This window comes from Trachypithecus francoisi, unplaced genomic scaffold (assembly GCF_009764315.1).
Source record: "Trachypithecus francoisi isolate TF-2019V2 unplaced genomic scaffold, Tfra_2.0 Lachesis_group3, whole genome shotgun sequence".
Classification (NCBI taxonomy): domain Eukaryota; kingdom Metazoa; phylum Chordata; class Mammalia; order Primates; family Cercopithecidae; genus Trachypithecus; species Trachypithecus francoisi.
The window spans coordinates 25740497-25764605 of record NW_022681468.1 but is presented as its reverse complement, the minus strand read 5'-3'; the positions used below and the strand labels follow the sequence as shown (position 1 = coordinate 25764605).

Genomic DNA, 24109 nt, shown 5'->3' with positions numbered 1-24109 from the left:
ACATGATAGAAATTCAAGAAGGAGAAGAAAGAAAGGGAGCCAGAAAGCATATTTTAAAAAAAATAATAGTTGAAAATTTCTCTAACCTGAGGAAAGATGACAACATCCAGGTACAGGAAGTGCAGAAGTCTCCAACAAAATTCAACCCAAAGAGGAATTCACAAAGACACATAATCAAATGATCAAAAATTAAAGACAAATAAAAAATTATGAGAGCACCAAGAGATAAGAAATACATCACATAAAAAGGGGTCCCAATACAACTATAATCAATTTCTCAGCAGAAACTCTGTAGGCCTGAAGAGAGTGGGATGATATATTCAAAGTGCTGAAGTAAAAAAGAAATCTGCCAACCAAGAATGCTTTGCTCAGCAAAGCTGTCTCTGAAATGAGGGAAAAATAAAAAATTTTCCAGACAAACAAAAGCTAAGGGAGTTCATTGCCAGTACTCCTACCTTATAGGTACTGATAAGTGAAGTCTTTAAAAGTTGAAGCAAAAAGCTGCTGTTAAGTAATAAATAATGTAAAAATTACGAAAGCACAAGACCCAATGCTATAAGCAAAGCAGAGCCATATTCAGAATACTGTAAATGTACTATAATGATGATGTCTAAGGCAATTTTATCTCTAGCATTAAGGGTTAAAAGACAAAACTATTAATAACAACTATAGCTAACATAAATTGTCAAAGGATACCCATTACAAAATAATATAAATTCTGACATTAAAACCAGAAGGTGTGGGGGGAGGGAGGAGTAAACATGTAGAGTTGTTATATACAATCAAAGTTATCATAAACTTGAAATAAGGCAGTCTGAAGTACAAGATGTTCTAGGTCAGCCTCTTGGTGATCACAAAGCAAAAAATCTTTAGCAGAAGAGCAAAACAAAAGTACAAAGGATCAAAGCATACCACTACAGAAAACCATAAAATCACAAATGAAGTCAGAAGAAAGATAGGAAAATAATCTACAAAACAACCAGAAGGCAATTAATAAAATGGCATGGTAAGTTTTTACCTATCTATACTTACCTTGAATGTAAATTGATTAAATTACTCAATAAAAAGACATAGAGTGATGGAATGGATGAAAAAATAAGACCCACCCATATGCTGGGTCACCTCCCTTTTAAAGACACACATAGACTGAAAGTAAAGGAATAGAAAAAGATATTCCACACAAATGGAAACCAAAAGAGTGCTGGGATAGTTATACTTATATCAGGCAAAATAGACCTTATGTCAAAAACTGTAAGAAGAGACAAAGAAGGACATTATATAATGATTAAGGGGCCAATTCATCAAGAGAATACAATGATTATAAATACATATGCACCCAATATCGAAGCACCTAAATACATAAAACAAATATTAAAAGATTGAAGGGAAAGACGTATTGCAATACAATAATCATATAGGACTTCATACTCTATGTTCAATAATGGGCAGATTAACCAGACAGAAAAGTAATAAGGAAACACTGGACTTGAACAACACTTTAGATCAAATGGACCTAGCAAACATATACAGAACATTCCATCCAACAGCAACAGAATATACATTCTTCTCAAGCACATCCAGAACATTATCCAGTATAGATCATATGGTGGGTCACAAAACAAGTCTTTTTAAATTAAAGAAGACTGAAATCATATCAAGAGTGTTTTCTGACCACAATGTAAACAAATAGAAATCAATCACATGGAGAAGTTCAGAAAATTCACAAATATATAGAAATTAAACAACATGACTCTGTACAACCAATGGATCAAAGAAGAAACTAAAAGGATTTAAACATATCTTGAGACAAACAAAAACAGAAATACAATGTACCACAACTTATGGGAGTGGCAAAGGCAGTTCTAAGAGAAAAGTTTATTGCAATGAACGCCTACATAAAAAAAAATAAGGAATTATTGCAAGTAGTAATTTAATGTACACCTCAAGAAAATAGAGAAAGCTGAACAAACTAAGCCTGATGTCAACAGAAAAAAGAAATAATAAAGATCAAAGCAGAAATACATGAAGTAGAGACTAGAAAAATACAAAAGATTAATGAAACGAAGAGGTGATTTTTTGAAAAAATAACATGGATGAACTTCTAGCTAGACTAAGAAAAAATGGAAGACACAAGTAAATAAAATGAGAAGTGAAAGGGGAGACATTACAACTGATCACAGAAATACAAAGGATATTAAGAGAATATTATAATTACATGCCAAAAAATAGGATAACCTGGAAGAAATGGATAAATTCCCTAACAAATGTAATCTACCAAGATTGAATCACAAGGAAATACAAAATCTGAGCAGACCAATAACCAATAAGGAGACAGAACCAGTGATTAAAAAAAAAAAAAAAAAATTCCATCAAAGAAAAGTTCCAGGGCCCAATGGCTTTACTGCTGAAGTCTGCCATTAGCCAGGTGTGGTGGTGCACACCTGTTGTCCCAGCCACATGGGGGGCCGAGAGCAGAGGATCGCTCAATCCTGGGAGGTTGAGGCTGCAGTGAGCCGTCTTCATGCCACTATACTCCAGCCTTGGCAACAGAGTAACATAACACCTTGTCTTAAAAAAATTGTTTTTAAATAAAGAAGAATGCCAATCCTCACAAACTCTTTAAAAAAATTAAAGAGAAAACACTTCCAAACTCTTTTAAGAGGCCAGCATAGCTCTTCTTATAAGCCAAACAAGGACATTACAAGAAAAGGAAACTATAGCAAAGGATCCTTCATGAACATAAATTCCAAAATCCTCAACAAAATACTGGCAAACTAAATTTAATAGCACATTAAAATAATCATTAACCTATAATTAAGTGGGATTTATCCCTGGGATGCAAAGATGTTTCAATATATGCAAATCAATAAATGTGATAATCACATTAACAAAATAAAAGATAAAAAACATATGATCATCTCATTAGATGCAGCAAAAACATTTGACAAAACTCAACATTCTTTAATGATAAAAAAATAACAAATTAGGTATGAAAGGAATGTACCTTAACACAGTAAAGGCCATATGTGATAAACACACAGCTAACATTATATTTAACAGTGAAAAACTGAAACTCTTTTCCCTAAGACCTAGAACAAGACAAGGATGCCCACTCTTGCCACTTCTATTCCACATAGTATTGAAAATCCTTAGAGAAATTAGGCAAGAGAAAGAAATAAAAGGCATCCAATTAGAAAAGGAGGAAATGAAATTGTCACTGTTTGTTGATAACATAATCTTACATATAGAAAACACTTAAGATTCCACCCATAAACTGTTATAACTAATAAATATACATAATAAAGTTGCAGGACACAAAATCAACATACAAAAATCAGTACTTTTTCTATACACCAACAAATGTTCTGAAAACGAAATCAAGAGAACAATCCCATTTACAACATCTACAAAAAAGGAATAAATTTAACCAAAGAAGTGAAAACTATAAAACACTGATGAAATAAATTTAAGAAGATAAAAATAAATGGAAAGATACCTTGTGCTCATGGATTAGAATAATAATATTGTTAAAATGACGATACTACTCAAAGTAATCTACAGAATCAGTGCAATCCCTATCAAAATTCCAATGTCATTTTTCATTGAAATAGAAAACAATCCTAAAATTCCACATTGACTTAAAAACAAAACAAACAACAAATAGCCAAAGCTGTCACAAGCAAAAACAACAGAAGTTGGAGGTATCACACTACGTGACTTGAAACTATACTACAAGGATATAGAAATTAAAAGAGCATAATACTAGCATAAAAATAGACTCATTAACCAATGGAACAGAACAGAAAGCCCAGAAATGAACCCACACATGTACAGTCATTTGATTTTTGACAAAGGTGCCAACACCTTAGGAAAAGAATCATCTCTTCAATAAATAGTGTTGGTAAAACTGGATATCCACATGCAGAATAAAATTAGACCTGTATCTCACACCATATACAGAATCAACTCAAAATGGATTAAAGGCTTAAACATAAGACCTGAAACTGTAAAACTATTAGAAGAAAACATAAGGGAAAAACTAGACAATATTGGTCTAGGCAATGATTTTTTACATTTGACCCCAAAGGCACAGGCAACAAAATAAAAAAGACAAATGGGATTAAATCAAAATAAGTTTTTGTACAACAAAGGAAACAACAGAGGGAAGAGACAAACTATGAATTTGGAGAATATATTTGCGAGCCACACATCTGATAAGGGATTAATATCCAAGATATATAAGAAACTCAAACAACTCTATAGAAAGAAAACAAATCATCTGATTTTAAAATAGGCAAAGGACCTGAAAGACATTTCTCAAAAGAAGACATACAAAAGGCTAACATGCAAATATGTATATATATAAATATATATGCATATAAAATATGCATATATATAAATATATACATATAAAATATGCATATATATAAATATATATACATATAAAATATGCAACATCAATAACCATTAGGGAAATGCAAATTAAAACCACCATGAGATATCACCTCATACCTGTCAGAATGGCATTATCAAAAAGATTAAATATCAGTAGTGTTGGTGAGGATGTGGAGAAAAGGGAACCCTTGTATAATGTTGGTGGGAATGTAATTTAGTACAGCCATTATGAAAAAGGCTCCTCATAAAACTAAAAATGGAATTACAATATGATCCAGCAATCCCAGTTCTGGGTTACTCAAAAGATTTGAAATCAGTATGTCAAAGGGATGTCTGCATGCCCATGCTCACTACAGCACTATTAAACAATACACAAGTTATGGAATCAACCTAAGTGTCCATCAGTGGATGAATGGATGAAGCAAATGTGGAATATATACACAATGGAATACTATTTAGCCTTTAAAAAGAAAAATATTTTGTAATTTGCAACAACATGGATGGACGTGAATAACATTATGCTAAGTGAAATAAGCCAGGCACAGAAAAATAAGTACTACATGTTCTCCCTTATATGTGGAATGTAGAACAACCGAACTTAAAGAAGCAGAAAGTAGAATGGTGGTTACCAGAGCCTGGGGAGATGCAGGGAATGGGTAGATGCTGGTCAAATGGTACAAAGCCTCAATGAGACAGTAGTAATAAGGTTTTTATTTCTTGAAAATATATTACATGGTGTGATGAATACAGTGACTAATACTGTATTTTAGACTGGAAAATTGCTAAGAGAATACATTTCAAGTCTTCTCACCACAAAAAATAATAAGTATTTAAGGTGATAGATATGTTAATTGATTTAATTGTTCCACATTATATTAAAAAATCATAACATAACTTTGTACCCCATAAATACATATAATTTATCTACTCACAATTTTAAATTTTTAAATTAAAAAAAGATTAATTTATTCCACAAAGATCCACTGTGTAATTTCAATGTGCCAGGCAACATGCTGGGGATATACAACGGAGGTGGTTCCTGCTTCCATAAAGGTCTCGGTCCAGCAGAGGACTCCTAAACAAAGAATTGCAGTCCAGTAAAATAAGCACATGAGGGGGGTTGTATATTGCTCCTGGGAAATGCAACGGAGGCAGCACTGCATCTGGGGAAGGCTCTCTATAATTGCTCCTTCCAGCAAGTGACTGTGTTCACAAACACCAGCCTCCCACAGTACACCAGGCACAGCGCAGGATGAGCCCAGGAGAGACTTGGGTTGAATCCCAACTACTTTCCTATTTGTGTGACTTTTGACAAATCATTTAACCTCTTGAGCTGTTGGCTCTGAACTCATAAAATGGGACAGCAATATGTACTTTTAAATTGTGAAGATTAAATGAGATAATATATATATAAAGTATATAGGACATTCCTGGCACATAGTAGAAACAATGACACATAGAAACAATTTTACAAATTACATATAAAAATCCTTTTAATGGCAAAAAAAAAGCTGTTTGTAGATTATCACTTCCTCATGGGAAAATATCACAGAGCTTACTTTTCTCTGTATTCTCAGTAACTGATAAATGGTAAGAACTCAATATATGTGTTTCTGAGAAACTTTTGAACCTCCTGGAAAAAGCTTCAAACAAAGCAATCATTAGAGTTTTTTGGTTTTAATAAGGATTAAAATCTAAAATGCACAACAAATGAAGACAAAAATACATGAGAACAGAAATGAGGCCAAATTTGTATTTGTTAACGAAACAGTGAAAAGATGATTTGTTTAAAAAAACTGCTCTGCTGTTCTTCCATTTTAAGGAAGGAAAATACTGTTCAGGAAGAAGATGAGTATCTCTGACTTTTGTAGCTAGGAGAAAGAATTTTAAAAATTAGTTAACTTGTTTTTGTTTTCCAAGCAAAATATATTCAAGGTTAAAAAATATCATAAAATAGAGATGTGCCTTAAGAACGACAAAAATCTCCTGTAATCCCATCAAGCACAATGGTAATTACTGTTTACCTGTGAATCTGGGCCCCACTCCGGTTTGCAGCTCTATGAGCTGCAGCAGGATGACAGCAAAACAGGCAACAGAGAAACATGTTATATCTTGTACAGAGACACGCAGCCCAGGTGACGCTCTTAATAAATAATGACAAGAGAACCTTTCTGAGCATCTAAAAAGTAGTTGTCACAAAAATTTGAGGTTCCGCAGGCCACAACTCTCTACTCACTTTGGGAAATCACTTTGGGACACCCTTTGGGAAATGCTGGACTCTAAAATCCAAATGGAATACAAACACTTGTTTCTGAGAAAAAAACTGAGCTCAAAATCTCTAGGGATATCCTACTGCTCTGGCAGAAGTCCACTGTGATCCGTTAAATGCAAATGAATCAAGAACATCTGGTCTAAATTTGTTTTAAAGCCTATGGGGGTTTAAATACAAAGAAAGTTTGGCAAAATAGTTTTGAGTCTGCTGAATCTAGAATTTTATATTTTTTAAAAAGGCCAAGAGGTTTAGCAGAGCAAGAGACAAAGTAAGGCTAACTTCATAAAGTTAACTAATAACAGGTAGGTTGTCAAAATATTTCTTTCTGGTTTCCCTAGCTCTCTAACACTTTAGCAGTGTTAGAAAACACAGCTAAAATGGCCTGTACTTCCAAGTCAGATTTGCCAATTTATGTATGTTTGGGTTTCTGAACACCACTATCTGACCAAGTAGGCAGTAGAGGTTAATGAAAAGCTAAATGTATATATGTGTGTGTGTGTGTACACATTACATGCATATAAATATAAATTATACATCTACATACATATAACTTCAGGAATTTTCAAAGTCTTTAATAAGCTAATACATGTTATAAATCTCCAACAAAGGGTGCACAGCATGACCTAACATGCCAGCCTCAGCATCTGGATCTCTTTGGCCTTCTGCATGGGACACACTTTGGGAAATGCTGGTCTCTTAAGTTCAAGTGGGATACAAATGTCAGGGATGCAGATGATTTTAGCCACCTGTATGGCAAATCCACCTGATAGCAATAACATAAGCATAGCCTGAGAAGGAGCCCGTATGGCAGACGCACATGAATGTGTGTGTTGAGCTAAGGAATCCTGGCGTAGCCAACTTGGGGATTTGTTCCTTGTCTATGAGGAACATCTGAGCCCCCAGCCCATCCCAAGGAACACAGGCTATACAGTGGATCAAGGCCCCAAGTTCTGGGTTGAATAAAGGTTGCCAGGTGGAGGTAGTTAGCAAAATGGTGCTAACTGAAAATGCTATATAAACTGCATGCTTTTTGCAAGTGGTTGCTGTTCTGTCCAGTCTCCCACCACTGGACTCTCTTCCCTGCATGCAAGCCTCCAATAAAGGCCCATGTCTTGTTTGCTGGCCCTGGGTCTTTTCTTCAGCCTCTTGAACCTGGTGCCATCCCCACTAGAGTTGACAGGGGTTTGGCACAACACCACCTGCAATCTCAAGCTATCCATTCAAGGATATATTAAACAATTATTAAACACCTGCTATGTGCTTCATCCAGTCTTGACATTCCTCAGTTTACACATATCTGAGCATTCTAATCCTACACTTAAATCTATACTTTTCTTATGCGTAAAAGAGAACTTGGACAGGCGCAGTGGCTCATGCCTATAATCCCAGCACTTTGGGAGGCCGAGGTGGGCAGATCACCTGAGGTTAGGAGTTCAAGACCAACCTGGCCAATATAGTGAAACCCCATTTCTACTAAAAATACAAAAATTAGCCAGACATGGTGGCACGTATCTGTGGTCCCAGGTACTCAGGAGGTTGAGATGGGAGGATCACTTGAAACCGGAAGGTGGAGGTTGCAGTGAGCCAAGACCATGCCACTACACTCTAGCCTGGGTGACAGAGTGAGACTCTGTCTCAAAATAAAAATAAAAAAGAACCCAACCAAAGCCTACTACTTAAGAGCAGCTTGTGTGCAAGCATTCACGTGTTTTCTCTTCCCTGGTTGGAATGAACTTCAAAGGCACAAGGTTTGCTTTTATTCCCTCAACCCTCTTACTGTTCACCAACCCACATGAACCTAGTGGCATTACAGAGCTACACTGACTGGTGAAAATGGCAGGGTGTGCCCACCTTGTCTAGACAAAGGAGACACCTGTGGAGATGAGAGGTAAGAGTGAAGTGAAATGTTGTTTGGGATCTTCTCCTGCCGTCTGCTCTTGAGAGCAGACCTCAGAGCTAACATCAACACTACTCTCCAGCTCTGCCCCCCGCACCCTGTGATTTAACCAAGGTGAGGGGATTTGTTTGCCTTCCTACTAATTATCCCCTTGGTGAGAAAATGAGAAAAAAAGTGTAGGCTGATCAGAGTCTTTCCCTCCACGATTACGCTGGGAATTAGATTGCCCTGCGGGGCTGCCAGATCCCGGCAGAACTCTGCCGCAGGTGACAGGGAGGAGGCTGAGGCTCTGCTCTCGGCAGCCCACTACCAAGCAAGGGGGCCAAGGCAAATAGGCTGGGCCCAGAGCACCGCAATCCCTCTCCAAACAAGAGGTGACTCACAGAACATGAGGTGCCCAGTGGTTACCCTGACACACTGTGCTCTCACCAGGAAGAGCCCAGCTCAGCTGAGGGAGCTCCAGATGAGGCTGCAATTCCAAGGAGCTCTTCACCCTCTATCACCCTCTGCAATGCTAAGGGGCACGGGGGCGGGGGGGGGGACAATGACAAACATCTCCCCAGGGCAGTTCCTCCCAAGGTTCCCCAAGCACAGAAACCAGTCATACCGAACTCCCCACAGCGTCTCTGTGTTTACCGCTTGCTACTGAGAAATGCAAAGCCCTTCTCAGATCTCATTCCACATGCTATAGTCTGGGTAACAGCTCTCTTTGAGGGTAACAGAGCAGTGGACAGTAATTATCCTTATGTCCCATATCAAATGGAAATGAAGCAAAGAGATATTAAATTAAGATTTTTTATTCCTATAGCACTTTGCACTGTACGAAACACATTCATACACACCGTCACCCTGACTGAGCAGGATCGTTCAGTTCCGTTCTACGAATAAGTAAGTAAAGCTCTGAAGAAATGACTTACCCGGAGGACAGACCGATGAGGATCTGCGCCAAAACCCAGGGGGATTCAGTTTCCCCAACTGGAACCATCCAGCCTCAAAGCAGGGCACTCCTAGAGGTTGGCACTGCCACAAGCCTGGTGCCAGGCAGAGGGCAGGGCATCACCTGGCTGGAGGCGCTCTCAATAGCTCAACTGAAAGCATTTTTTTCTTCCTTTTCTTCTTTTTTTGAGACCAAGTCTCACTCTGTCACCCAGGCTGGAGTTCGGTGTCACGATCTCGGCTCACTGCAGCCTCCGCCTCCCGGGTTCAAGCGATTCTCCTGCCTCAGCTTCCCAAGGAGCTGGAATTACAGGCACGCCACCACGCCCAGCTAATTTTTGTATTTTTAGTAGAGATGGGGTTTCACCATGTTGGTCAAGCTGGTCTCAAACTCCTAGCTTCAAGTGATCCACCCACCTCAGCCTCCCAAAGTGCTGGGAATACAGGCACGAGCCACCACGCCTGGACAACTGAAAGCATTTTTAAATTCCCTGCTACTGGAGTAAATGGAGAAATGTCACAGATTGAAAAATACTTGTTCATTCTCCTAAACTTTGTCTTTCCTTCTCCTCCTCCTATTCTGGGACCCAGGACGAGTTAAAGACTTTTCAAAGCCAGAACTCTACCCTGTTTGCACACGTCAGGATGTTCTAGAAGAGCCTCATAGGTTACCACAGCTCAGGATGCATCCAGACACTGACTCCACGGCCTACGGAGCTGCTCTCTGACGACTCACTTCACTGCCTCTCCTTTCCCAGGCTCATGGAGATATACCACCTGTCACCTCTGGGCCTGGAGGGCAGATGGAGGTGAGATGTGAAGGAAGACTGTATCGTCAAAGCAGATGGAAGCATTCCCTAGCACCTGGGCCATCCTAGGTCCTAGCTTGATTACTCAAGAATAGGGAGATTTCAAAGTAAAATGCCCAGAAACTTGTTTACACAACATAATACTGTGGGCACACAGCAGTTATCTGTAAACATGCATATCTGTTAAGGACAAATGAGCTTTATCCTCAAGCTCTGCCTGCTACACATCTTGTTTTAAATCCCTTGTATATATGCTCGTATGCATCCTCTATACACATCTGTACAGAAAGTCTGGGGGGGTAACATAGCAAATAAATTAACTACGGTGACTTGAGGCACTGCCAGGTTTGGAAACTGGCTGGAAAAGGGTTTGGAAGTTTCACTGAAATTCAGGTCATCCATTTCTCAGTGGTGTTCTCTTAACAAGTTGCTTTACCTTTCTCAGACTCGGTGTCAACTAGGAAATGGGGAGAATGACACTGGCCTCGCAGCACTGCTGTGAAAACCAGAGATCATATACCGCATATGCTGGCACACAGCAGACACTCATTAAATGCTATCTATAACTATTACTACTGTAAAAGAGGATGGGGCTGGGTGTGGTGCACCTGTAATCCCAGCACTTTGAGAGGCCAAGGCAGGCGGATCACCTGAGGTCAGGAGTTTGAGATCAGCCTGACCAACATGGCAAAACGCTGTCTCTACTAAAAATACAAAAATTAGCCAGGCGTGGTGGCACACACCTGTAATCCCAGCTACTCGGGAAGCTGAGGCAGGAAAATCACTTGAACCTGGGAGGCAGAGGTTGCAGTGAGCCGAGATTGCACCACCAGACTCCAGCCTGGGTGACAGAGTGAGACTCTGCCTCAAACAAACCAAAAAGAGGATGGTTGCCAAAAAGCCATACCTCTACCCTCCCTGTAGCCATGGAAACTGCCTCTTGTTGAATAAGAGCATCCCTCCTCATTCTCCAGTCCCAGATTTGCCTCTGAGTCTCTGGTATAAACTCTGGTGTAGGGGCCAGTTAGTTCCTCATGAGGACCACGTGTGCTGGCTATTCCAACACACCTGTTCCCCACTTGCAACCTCAGATCCATTCTATCTGCTCTGGTGACTGACTTCCGTGGGCTGCTTCCCCAGGGCTTCATGCCTTTTGGCCTCAGGCTAGGATCTGCCAGTTGGAAGCACCAGCACCAGATCCAGGAATTTATTCTTCCCTATCTCCCTGCTTGGTCAAATCTCTACAGTGGCTCTGTCCTTTCTGTCGCCATAGCTCCTGTTGGGCAGCCCCTCTTCTATGATTCCAGTGCTTGCTTCCTCTGTAGGTGGTCCCTTCATTAAGCTCTCTCCGGATAAACATTTTCAGGGCACCCTCTGCTTCCTGCCAGGACCCTAACCAAAACACGGGAGGTTTTCTTGATGCAAACTATCACACTGTTAGAATGACTTTAGAACAAGGAGATGTTAAAAATAATGATAAGCTGTGGAGGCAGACTAATGATGTCTAGTTCAGGCTAGGGCTCTGATTTTCATTACTTGAACCTCCAAGAATTAAAGCAACTTTCATCTAATAAGAAAGTCGAGAAGACAATAAAAAACAGCCTAAGCCTAGAGATCTTGTCTTTTCCTTCAGCGAGGGGCCCGTTTTGCAACTCTGCAAAGCAACAAGAACCTCGCAGCAGGAAAGAGAACTTGCTTCATCCCTGATGGACGCTTACTCGGTGTCAAGCATCATGTAAGCTATTCTACATAAACCGTCTCATTTGGAGCTGATAACAACTTGGTGAGGTATACCCATTTTTCAGAAGAGGAAATAGAGTCATAAAGATAGTAAGGATCCTGTTCGAGGTCACATAGCTGGTCAGTGCACAATCAGGGTTTGAACCTGAGAAGTCTGGCTCTGGAGTCTGGGTAGCCTGAACCAAGGCTTAGGTGCCTCCTCCCTGGAAAGGGGGCCGAGAGCAATGAAAAGTGAAGCAGGGAGGCAAGCTCAGCCTCTATTCCTAACAGCCTCAGCTGCTGAAGGTGTGCTCGCATGCATGAGATGCCCCCACTGTGGAAATGGGGCCCTGGGGGCATATTTCAGCCACCGACCAGGATCATCAGCCACAGAGACAAACTAAAAGTGAAGGAGTGTCTGTGAAAACAAAACACTATAAAGAACCACAGCTTCTGAAGACAAAGTGGGTCCATGATAAACTAGGATTCTCTGCAACATTATCAAATACCAAACCAAACCCTGCCTGAACCCCTCAGTCTGCAACTCAGATCCCTCTTTATACTTGTAAAATTTAATGGCACATAGCATGAGGGCAAACATCCAAAGCTTAAAAATGACCTAGAAACGCTGAACAACATTGAGAAGGAAAAACAAATGCTGTCAACACACTGGGTAATTTCATCCACAGAGAAACGAGCAGTAACTTCATCACTTTCAGAAGAAACCAATCTCTTGGGCCAAATAACCAAAACACCAAGAACATCTTTCCAATGCCAAGAATCTTTCCAATGCCATTTCCAAACCTTGCCTGTAATTCAGCACTTGTTAACAGACCCATATTCCACCTGCAAAGAAAGCCAGCATTCCATCTTATGCCTACTGGAAAGTTTAATAAATGAGGTATAGTGCATTGCCGACTGACGTATCACTTAACCAAGGCACAACAGAATAAACACTTAACTGCAAAATGATTTGTAGTCTGAACACAGTGGCTGAGTCTTGATTCTCATTCTGTTTCACGTAACATTTGCTTTTTTCTGCTTAAATCTACCTCCCTCTTATTGAAAACGCAAGATGCGTGGGTAGTAGGATGAAAGATTCAGCCTTGTACATATTTACACGTAGTTCAGTAATCCCAGGAGAAAATAAATTGACAGAGAATGGTATTTACACCAAACAGTCAGAAAACAACATATTAAGATACACTGTCAAATGGTTACCCAGTATGAATAATCTGCCAACCAAGGATCCAATTTGTGTATACATCTTCCTCAATGCAATTTCTTGCCACTTTGGGTTCTAGTTTTTTGACTGGATAACAACACCTGAACTCATTCTGCAAAGGAAGCCAGCTGCAGCGATTTTTAAAAGGACTTTAAAAGTGGGCTTGGGTACACCAACAGTGATTTGCAAAGCCCTCTGGCTTAGAGCTCCATCTTACCAGTCGAGTCAGCCCCAGAAGCCTGACCACTCGTCTGCTCCTCAGCATTGATGAGCTGCAGGTCTGTATACGAACATCCAAAGCTAGGACTGCTGGTATCTTCAGAATGGGTGGTCCAGCTGCTCTCAGATGTCAGAGGGCATCTCCCCAGGGTGTCAAAGGAAGGGCATGTCCAGCAGGGTATGGTCAATGGTAGGGCTGGGGAGAGATCAAAAACCAAAAGCATACAATATAAATAGTTGTACTTTGTCTTTAGTGCTTATCTTACTTTGATGTTGCTCACATCCTATGAAATCTCAACAGTCATACAAGGCAAGGAAGTCTTGTATGGAGAGTATCACTCATGACACAGACAGAGAAAACTGATTGACTGAGACCCCATGGTGAATCAGTATCAAAACAAGTATGAAAAGTAAGGTCCTAGTTGGGCACGGCGACTCACGCCTGTAATCCCTGCAGTTTGGGAGGCCGAGGCGGGTGGATCACGAGGTCAGGAGATCAAGACCATCCTGTCTAACACGGTGAAACCCCATCTCTACTAAAAATACAAAAAATTAGCCGGGCGTGGTGGCGGGCGCCTATAGTCCCAGCTACTTGGGAGGCTGAGGTAGGAGAATGGCGTGAACCTGGGAGGTGGAGCTTGCGGTGAGCCGAGATCGCCCCACTGCACTCCAGCCTGGGCAGCAGAGCTAGACTCCGTCTCAAAAAAAAAAAAAGAAAGACAGACAGAAAAGTAAGGTCCCAGGACTCTCCAATCAAAGAAAACCTCACTAAAGGAACACAAGTTACTTCAGGGTCTAATTTTACTTCTTAACTTACATTTCAGCTTCTTTCAAGTCCAAACTACAGGAATCTTGCAGTTTCACCCTCACTATTACATTTCCTCCATTTGTAGTGGCACAAAAATCTCACCAATTTACACTGAAACATTAGAGCCAGTTTAGGTTAAAGGATAAAGAGTAGACATATAACTATATATGAACATGTATGTGGCATGCCCCTGCTTGCTTTGAGTTGACTGTAACTGGAGATTCTGCTGACTGTCACGTATACAAATGGAAATTTACTGAGGCTGCCAACCTGCATGCAATACAATGAAAAATACCTTTAAGGGAAAAATGGACAAAGCTCGGTTTTTAAATCAGACTTTAAAAACTACTTTAGAAAGGTTTTTTTAAAATCTTTCAAATTTGAAACTTTTCAATTCTCCTAATTTGTCTTTAGTTAATTTCCTATCACACGCTGTCTCCACGGTGCTGCATAAAAATCATATCATTATGGCCAGGCACGGTGGCTCACACCTGTAATCCCAGCACTTTGGAAAGCCGAGGCGGGTGGATCACCTGAGGTTAGGAGTTCAAGACCAGCCTGCCAACATGGCGAAACGCCATCTCTACTAAAAAAAATACAAAAATTAGCTGGGCATGGTGGCGGGTGCTGTAATCCCAGCTACTTGGGAGGGTGATGCACAAGAATCGCTTGAACCTGGGAGGTGGGCGTTGCAGTGAGATTGCGCCATTGCACACCAGCCTGGGCAACAAGAGAGAAACTATTGCAAAAATAAAAATAAAAACAAAAAAAGAATCGTATCATTGCAAATTTACCAACAGGTACTGAAACAAGTGCTGAAAACAGCCTAGATAAGACAGGAAGAATGAAAACAAGAGAAACTACCATGTATTGGTACCCATCAAATGTCAGGTATTTTACAAATGTCTTGTTTCATCCGTCTATCTTGAGAGATAGGCAGTAGTCTTATTTTAACTCAACGACATTAAGAAACTTGCCCAAGATGATAAAGTCAGTTCCCCTGCCAGGAAAACTAAACAAGTAGAAAAAGAAAAATTGAGATTTAAGAGAGAAGAAAGAATAAACATCAATGCTTGCAATAGTATAAATATAAAACTTTTCATTCCTTATTCTCCTAGGCATTTGTAAAGCATTTAGGTCCTTTTTCTGGAGTGTTCATCACTCATATCCTCTTTTCTTTAAAAATGTCACCCTTTCTGCATATTCCTGAGCTATTCTCTCCAAAGAAGCAAGGTCCCCTTCCCTGCTTTATTTTTCCTTAGTGTTATCACTGTCTAATGTACTACATGCCCATGTCTTCCACACTAGAATCCAAGCTCCTTGAGAGGGCAGGGATTTTTATCTATTATGTTCACTTCTATAATCCCATTCCTAGAATAGTACCTGGTATAAAGCAGACATTCAACAAATATTCGTTGGTTATATGAACAGAAGCACCACGAATCATTCCGTAACAGTCTATACTAAATACGGAATATTAAAATTGGACTGGTATCTATAACCCTCACCCCAAACACAGAAAAACATTAAAATACTAAAAAAGAAATAAAATAGAAAAAAAATTTTTTTTATAAACCAACCAAAAATAAAAAGCAAAGCTAAATTTATAAAAGTTTGCTATACGATGCCATTTCCTATAGTATGGTGGTTTAGATACTTTAAACTACTATGGAAACAAAATTAAAATATTTGTGAAATGTAATAACATTATTTAAAATACATCACAGGGTGAGCAACAAAGTAAAGAATCATCAGAGGCGGAGTGAAAGCTGCAACCCCAAAAGAGTAAACAGAGGACACAAGCTGATTTTTACTCTCAAGATTTTGAACAAACCAGACTCTTGAGTTTTCCAAACCTCTTATGAAGAAGGCAAATGATAAAGAACCTAGGGCCAACCGATGATGGGGAACAGAAGAGCTGATGCATAAAGTGAGAATTCCTAAAAGGCTTAAAGGGTAAGTTAGAAATAACCTCCACCCCCTAGCTGGAGATAGCAAAGAAAATTGTCTAACTTAGGATTGCGTGAAGAGTAGAGGAAAAAATATCTCCTGAGAATTAATAACCACAAATTGTCTCACACAGGGGTGTGCAGCTAAAACTACTTGTGTGGTCTGAAAAACTTCCAAGTTAAGACTAGTTTAAGTATTTCCAGGTTAGTAGCCTCAGGCATCCAGGAAAAGCAAATACTATAATAATGACTTTTTTTTTTTTTTTTGAGACAGAGTCTTGCTTTGTTGTCCAGGCTGGAGTGCAGTGATGCAATCCCAGCTGACTGCAATCTCCACCTTCTGGGCTCAAGTGATTCTCATGCCTTAGCCTCCCAAGTAGCTGGGACTGCAGGCTCCTGCCACAATCCCTGGCAAATTTTTTTTTGTATTTTTAGTAGAGACGGGTTTCACCATGTTGGCCAGGCTAGTCTCTAATTCCTGACCTCAAGTGATCCATCCGCCCCACCCGCCTCTGCCTCCCAAAGTGTTAGGATTACAGGAGTGAGCTACCACGCCCGGCCAGTAATCCTTTCTGCAAGGAAGATACCTTCAAACCAGCCTTCTCAGACAGAATGTTCCTAAGTTGATGTGCACATAATAAATAAATAAATCACAAAATGCATAAGAAATCAAGTTACTATGAACAAGAACCAGCAAAGTGTGTTGGTGGGTGGGGTGAACAGGCAGAATGAGATCTGCAAAGAATTTTCAGACACTAGAATTGTTGAGCAAAAAGCACAATTATGTTTAATCTGTTTAACAAAATAGGAAAGGAAATTAAAAATATGAAAAAGGAGCATGTAGAATTGAAAAAGAACTAAATAAACTTCCAGAGAAGAAAAAATATACTACTGTAAATACAAAATTGAATGGATAACATAGACAAAAAGATGAAAATGCGAAAGAGAGATTGACACACATGGAGGGCAGCGTGAGACAGTCTCATAGATACCTAATCTGAGTTCCTAAGGACAGGAGAAAGAAAATGGTAGAGGGGCAATACTTGAAAAAATACTGGTTGAAAATTCCCCAGAATTTATGAAAGATTTTACTTGTCAGATTAGAAATTCCAAGGCATCTCAAGCAAGGTAACAATAAATCTACAAACAGACACCAAAACCACATACGACCAAAAACAAAGAGAAGATCTTAACAGCCATCGAAGAGAAAATATACATTACCTTCGAAAGAAGACTGTTTAGACTGACTACCACCTCTTTCCATAGCAGGAGAAGCCAATGTGCACTTCAGTGTATAGACAGAAAAATAACTATGAAGTTAGAATTACATACCCAGTGAAATATCTTCACAGAACAAGGGAAAAAATAAAGACAATTTAGACAAACAAAAACTATAACTATCCCTAAAGTAGGAAAGAAAAGTGAAATAAATGGAATGTAAGATGTTAGAATTAAAACTATATCAGTACTTAAAAATAAACATAAATGGACTAAACATTCCAGATAAAAGAAAAAAGACTGTCAGGTTGAATCAACAAATGAAATTTAACATGGTATGTACAAAAAATATATCTAAAATATAAATGATTATCAATGATGGAAAGTAAAGGGATGGGAAAGCCATGTAAGACAAAATGTTAATGAAAAAAAGCTCACAGAGTTATGGATTATGGATGGACTTTACAACAAAATGACAAAAAGCACAATTCATCAGAAATATAATAATTCTAAAATTGGATATATTTATTAACATAGCCTCAAAATTATTAATGCAAAAATTGACAGAACTGTAAGAAAGTAAGAAATGTCCATCATCATAGTGGAAGATGTTAAAATACACCTCTCAGTTATTGACATATCAAGCAAGCAAAAATATCAGCAAGCAAACGAAACTTTTTTTTTTTTTTTTTTTTGAGACCGAGTCTCGCTCTGTCGCCCGGGCTGGAGTGCAGTGGCCGGATCTCAGCTCACTGCAAGCTCCGCCTCCCGGGTTTACGCCATTCTCCTGCCTCAGCCTCCTGAGTAGCTGGGACTACAGGCGCCCGCCACCTTGCCCGGCTAGATTTTTGTATTTTTTTTAGTAGAGACGGGGTTTCACCGTGTTAGCCAGGATGGTCTCGATCTCCTGACCTCGTGATCCGCCTGTCTCGGCCTCCCAAAGTGCTGGGATTACAGGCTTGAGCCACCGCGCCCGGCCTGCAAACGAAACTTTAAACAACAAAATGAACACGCTGATCTAATCTAATGATCATAGAACATTACACTCAACTGGTGAAGAATGCATATTTTTTATAATAACACCAAGAATTTTTATGACAAGTAATAACATGCTATCACTTGACATGAAGCAAGCTGTATCAAATTTCAAAAAATTGGTATACAGACCACAAATACTGGTCACAATAAAATTAAGTATCTAGTTATCTAACTAGTTGTCTGGTTAACTAGTATCTAGATTTTAAAAAACTGGAAAATTTAAAAATTAAGAAACATACTTCTAAATAATTCACTGGTCAAAGAAGAAATCTTAATAAATATCAGGAAATATTTTGAGTCAAGCAATAATGAAAATACTATATGTGAAAATTTTAAGAATATATGTAAGCAATATAGTCAGCTTATATTAGAAGACAACTGAAACTTAATACAATAAGCTCCCAACTTATTAACATGCAAAAGTAGAACAAAATAAATCAAAGAATGTTAGAAAAGGAAAAAATACAAAAGCATAAATTATTAACAATTTTTAAAACACACAGATAAAATGTTCTTAGAGAAGACAAATAGAATTAAAAAGAGCACAAATAACAGTAGGAATGAAAAGGGTACACAATTACAAATACTATATTTAGAAGGCAATGAAGGGAAATAATAAATGTCTTTATACCAGTACACAAACACAGATAAAACTATAGAAGTCCTAGTAAAATATAACTTTTCAAAACTGATTCAAGAAGAAAGTTAAAAACCTGACTTGTCCAGTAACCTTGTAATTAAGTGAACCAACACTTAAAACCTTCTCACCAGAAAAAAATTTTTTAATCTTCCACTAACTACTCCAGAGTATACAAGAAGAAAGGCCACTCATCTACTCATTAAATTTATAAGGTTAGCATTTGCAAGGTTAGACACCAAAATCTGACAATATATACCCAATTTATACGTACAGTCTCTAAAAGGAGAAATACAGAATAATCTCAATCACGGACACAGAGAAAAGAATCCCAAACAAATTATCAAAGAGAATCTAGTGATTTATGAAAAGGAGAATTATATAATGACTAAACTGAGTTATCCAATTTATACAAGGTTGGCTTAACACAGTGTTTCTCAACCTTTTTCTCATTATCGTCCCCCTAAGGAACCTTTTTGTACATTTTTTCCCCTAATCACTCTCTCTTGAACTCTCTTCCTCTAATACATTACAATCAGAAAATTGACATTCATACAATTCACCAATCTTATTCAGATTTCCCCAGTTTTACATGTACTCCTGTGTGTGTGTATATCTAGTTCTATGCAATGTTATCAGTGTGTAGATTCATGTATCCACCAGTCAAGATACAGAACAGTTCCATCACTGCAAGGATCCTTCATGCTGCACTTTTATAAGCAATGCCTATTTCCCTCCTACCTTGCCTCCATCTCCATGCTCTGTTCCTAACCTTTGACAACCACTAATCTGTTTTTCATTTCTATAATTTTGTCATTTCAAGAATGCAATATAAATGGAATCATGCATTATGCAACATTTTAGGACTGGCTTTTATTACTCAGCATAATGCCTTTGAGCTTCATCTGAGTTGTTGCATGTACCAGGAGTTCATTCCTTTTTATTGCTGAGTAGTATCCCATGGTATGCATATACCACAGTTAGTTTCCTTCTTTCCCCATCAAAGGACATCTAGGCTGCTTCTGGTTCTTAGCTACTATAAATAAAGCTGCTATAAACATTTGTGTACAGGTTTTTGTATGAACGTAAGTTTCCATTTCTCTGAGATAAAGTTCAAGAATGCAATTGCTGGGTCATATGGTAACTGCATGTTTTCTTTTATAAGAAACTGCCAAACTGTTTTCCAAAGTGGTTGTACCATTTTATATTCCCACCAGCAATGCAAGAATGATCCAATCTCTCGGCATCCTCACTAGCATTTAGTCTTACCATTACTTTTTATTTCTGTTATTCTAATAGATGTACAGTGAAAGGATCATTTTAATTTGTATTTCCCTAATGCATAATAATATTGAATATCTTTTCATGTGATTACTTACTATCTTGATATATTCTCTTTGGTGAAACATATGTTTATTTCTTTAACTCACTTTTTTCTTTTTTTTGGAAGATGGAGTTCTGCTCTTATTGCCCAGGCTGGAGCACAATGGCATGATCTCGGCTCACCGCAACCTCCACCTCCTGGTTTCAAGCAGTTCTCCTGCCTCAGCCTCCCAAGTAGCTAGGATTACAGGCACATGCCACCACGCCCAGCTAATTCTCTATTTTTAGGAGAGACGGGGTTTCACCATGTTGCTCAGGCTGGTCTTGAACTCCCGACCTCAGGTGACTGCCTACCTTGGCCTCCCCAAGTGCTGGGATTACAGGCCTGAGCCACCACGCCCGGCCTTGCCCAATTTTTAATGAGAACTTTTTACTGTTGGGTTTTGAGATTTTTCTATATATTCTAGATACTAGTCCTTTCGTTTTTATTCTGAGACAGTTTCACTCCGTTGTCCAGATTGGAGTGGAGTGATGCCATCTCAGTTCACTGTAACCTCCACTTCCCAGGTTCAAGCGATCTATCCACCTCAGCCTCCAGAGTAGCTGGAACTACAGGTGTGCACGACTATGCCTAGTTAATTTTTCGTATTTTCATAGAAATAGGGTTCCACTACGTTGCCCAGGCTGGTCTCAAACTCCTAGGCTCAAGTGATCCACCTGCCTTGGCCTCCCAAAGTGCTGGGATTACAGGCATGAGCCACTGTGCCTGGCCTGATACTAGTCCTTTGTTGGCTGCGGTTTGCAAATATTTTTTCCCAGTCTGTCCCCGTCTTTTCATCCTTTTCACCAAGTTTTTGCAAAGTAAGTTTTTGAAATTTTAATGCTACATATATATTTTATGTTTACTTTTGTACTGTATATATATATTATAGGTATTCTGTATACAACAAAAATCACAATTTATTTTCCCTACTCAAGAACTATTTTTAGCCCCCTTGGGGATAATATCACCCTGTTGAGAATACATGGGTTAATAATAGAAAATCAATTAATGTAATTCACTGCAATAACGTATTAAAAGAGAAAAATCTTACCATCACAATAGATATAGAAAAAGCACTCAATAAATTTTAGTCTTTATTCATGGTAGTAATTTTTAGCAAATTACAAACAGAAGGACTCCCCAATCCTAACAGAAATACCCCCCAAACCTCACAGAGAACATCATATAAAGCTAATTAACCCTTGGAGATTCCGATCAAGATGGTGATGTTCATTACCCTCACTTCGGTTCAACATCATATTTATGATCAGATCCTGCACAGTAAAGCAGGAAGTGAAAAGAAGTGAAAGAAACAAAACTGTCATTATTTGCAGATGATATTTTTATATACGTAAAATAACCAAAAGACTTTACCAATAAGTTAGCAAATTAATAATGTTAGCAAGGTATGCCTGTTAATTAAAAAATCAACATATAAAAAATGAATTGTGTTTCTGTAAGCCAGCAAGAAATATTTAGAAAATGAAATTTAAAACAAGACAGCATTTATAACAGCAACAAAAAGTATGAAGCATATATAGTATCAAACCTAAGAAAAAATGTGCTAAGGCCTTAGAGGAGGCATTTCTAAAGTTTATTAACAGACCATAAAGAAGATTAAATAAATGGAGAGATATATATGTGGAGATATATATATATATGGAGATAGAGATAAATAGATAAATTTTTAGAGATTGAAAGATTTAACATTGTAAAGATGTTAATTCTCCCCAAACTGGTTTATACATTTACTTTAATGTCAATTAAAATTATAGCATGGCAAAACAATCCTAAGCAAAAAGAACACAGCTAGAGACATCACACTACCCTTTTCAAACTACATCACAAGGCTACAACAATTAAAACTGCATGATATGGTATAAAAACAGATACACAGACGAATGAAACAGGTTAGAGAATCCAGAATAAAGCTGCACACCTACAACCATCTGATCTTCTACAAAGCCAACAATAACAAGCAACAGGGAAAGGACTTTCTATTCAATAAATGGTGCTGAGAAAACTGGCTAGCCATTTGCAGAAGATTGAAAGTGCACTCCTGCCTCTCACCATATATAAAAAATAACTCAAGATGGATTAAAGGCTTAAATGTAAAACATAAAACTATAAAAAGCCTAGAAGAAAACATAGGGAATACCATTCTGGACATTGGCCCTAGCAAAAACTTCATGACAAAGATTCCAAAAGCAATGCAGGAAAAACAAAAATTGACAAGTGGGACCTAATTAAACTAAAGAGCTTCTGCACAACAAAATAAACTATCAATGGAGTAAACAGACAATCTACAAAATGAGAAAAATATTTGCAAACTATGCATCTGACAAAGGTCTAATATCAAGAATCTATAAGAAACTTAAATGAACAAGCAAAAAACAACCCCATTAAAATGGGCAAAGGCCATGAACAGACACTTCTCAAAAGAAGATAAACATACAGCAAACAAGCATATGAAAAAATGCTCAATATCACTAATCATTAGAGGAATGCAAATCAAAACCACAATGAGATACCATCTCATCCCAGTGAGAATGGCTATTATCAAAAAGTCAAAAAATAACAGATGCTGCTGAGGTTGCAGAGAAAAGAGAATGCTTGCACACTGCTGGTGGGAATGTAAATTAATTCAGCCACTGTGGAAAGCAGGCTGAAGATTTCTCAAAGAACTTAAAACAGAATTACCATTTGACCTAGCAATTCCATTACTGTGTATATACCCAAAGGAAAAACGACATATGCACGCCTATGTTCCTTGCAGCATTATTCACAATAACAAAGATGCAGAATCAACCCAGATGCTCATCAATGGTGGACTGGATAAAGAAAATGTGCAACATACACACAATGGAATACTACACAGCCATAAAAAAAATGAGCTCATGTCCTTCGCAGCAACACGGATGGAGCTGGAGGTTATCATCCTAAACAAATTAACCCAGGAAAGAAAACCAAATACCACATGTTCTCACTTATAAAGGGGAGCTAAACACTGAGTACACATGGAAATAAAGAAGAAAACAACAGACCCTGGGGCCCACTTGAGGGTGGAGGGTGGGAGGAGAGTGAGGATTGAAAAACTGCCTATTGGGCATTATGTTGATTACCTGGGTGACAAAATTATTTTCAGACCAAACCCCCACAACAGGCAATTTACTCAGGTAATAAATCTGCACATGTACCCCCTAAATCTAAAATAAATGTTGGAAAGAAAAAAAATTATAGCAGGGCTTTCACCTATATTAACAAGCAGAATCATACTATTTAGATATGAATGAAGCTGAGTTTTGAGTAATATATTTATAAGTATTTACGTTAAAATAAACACAACAATAAAACAGTATGGGAAAAACTGGATATCTACATGAAAAAGTGAAGCCAGACCTGTACTTCAAACTGTAGAGAAAAATCAATTTTAGCTATACTGAATGTCAACGTGTGAAGGCTATATAAGAAACATTTTAAAAGACAATATAGCCAAATGCGTTCATGACTTTGGAGTAGAGAAATATTTTCTTTACCAAGACACAGAAAGCACTAATAATGAAAAAAAAAATTGAAAAAAATTATATCATTAAAATAAATAACTTATTTTTGTCAAAAGAC

At 38.3% G+C, this 24109-nt stretch overlaps 1 protein-coding gene across 13 annotated transcripts in view; it reads right to left on the bottom strand.

Annotated features, from left to right (window-relative positions):
• STON2 (stonin 2) overlaps positions 1-24109 on the bottom strand; it is a 187816-nt gene that overhangs the window by 107337 nt on the left and 56370 nt on the right. For all 13 annotated transcript variants that reach the window (XM_033187226.1, XM_033187228.1, XM_033187237.1 and 10 more), the window contains one exon: positions 13471-13668. In XM_033187226.1, the coding sequence (XP_033043117.1) occupies positions 13471-13668 (198 nt within the window). The remainder of the gene's footprint in view (positions 1-13470; positions 13669-24109) is intronic.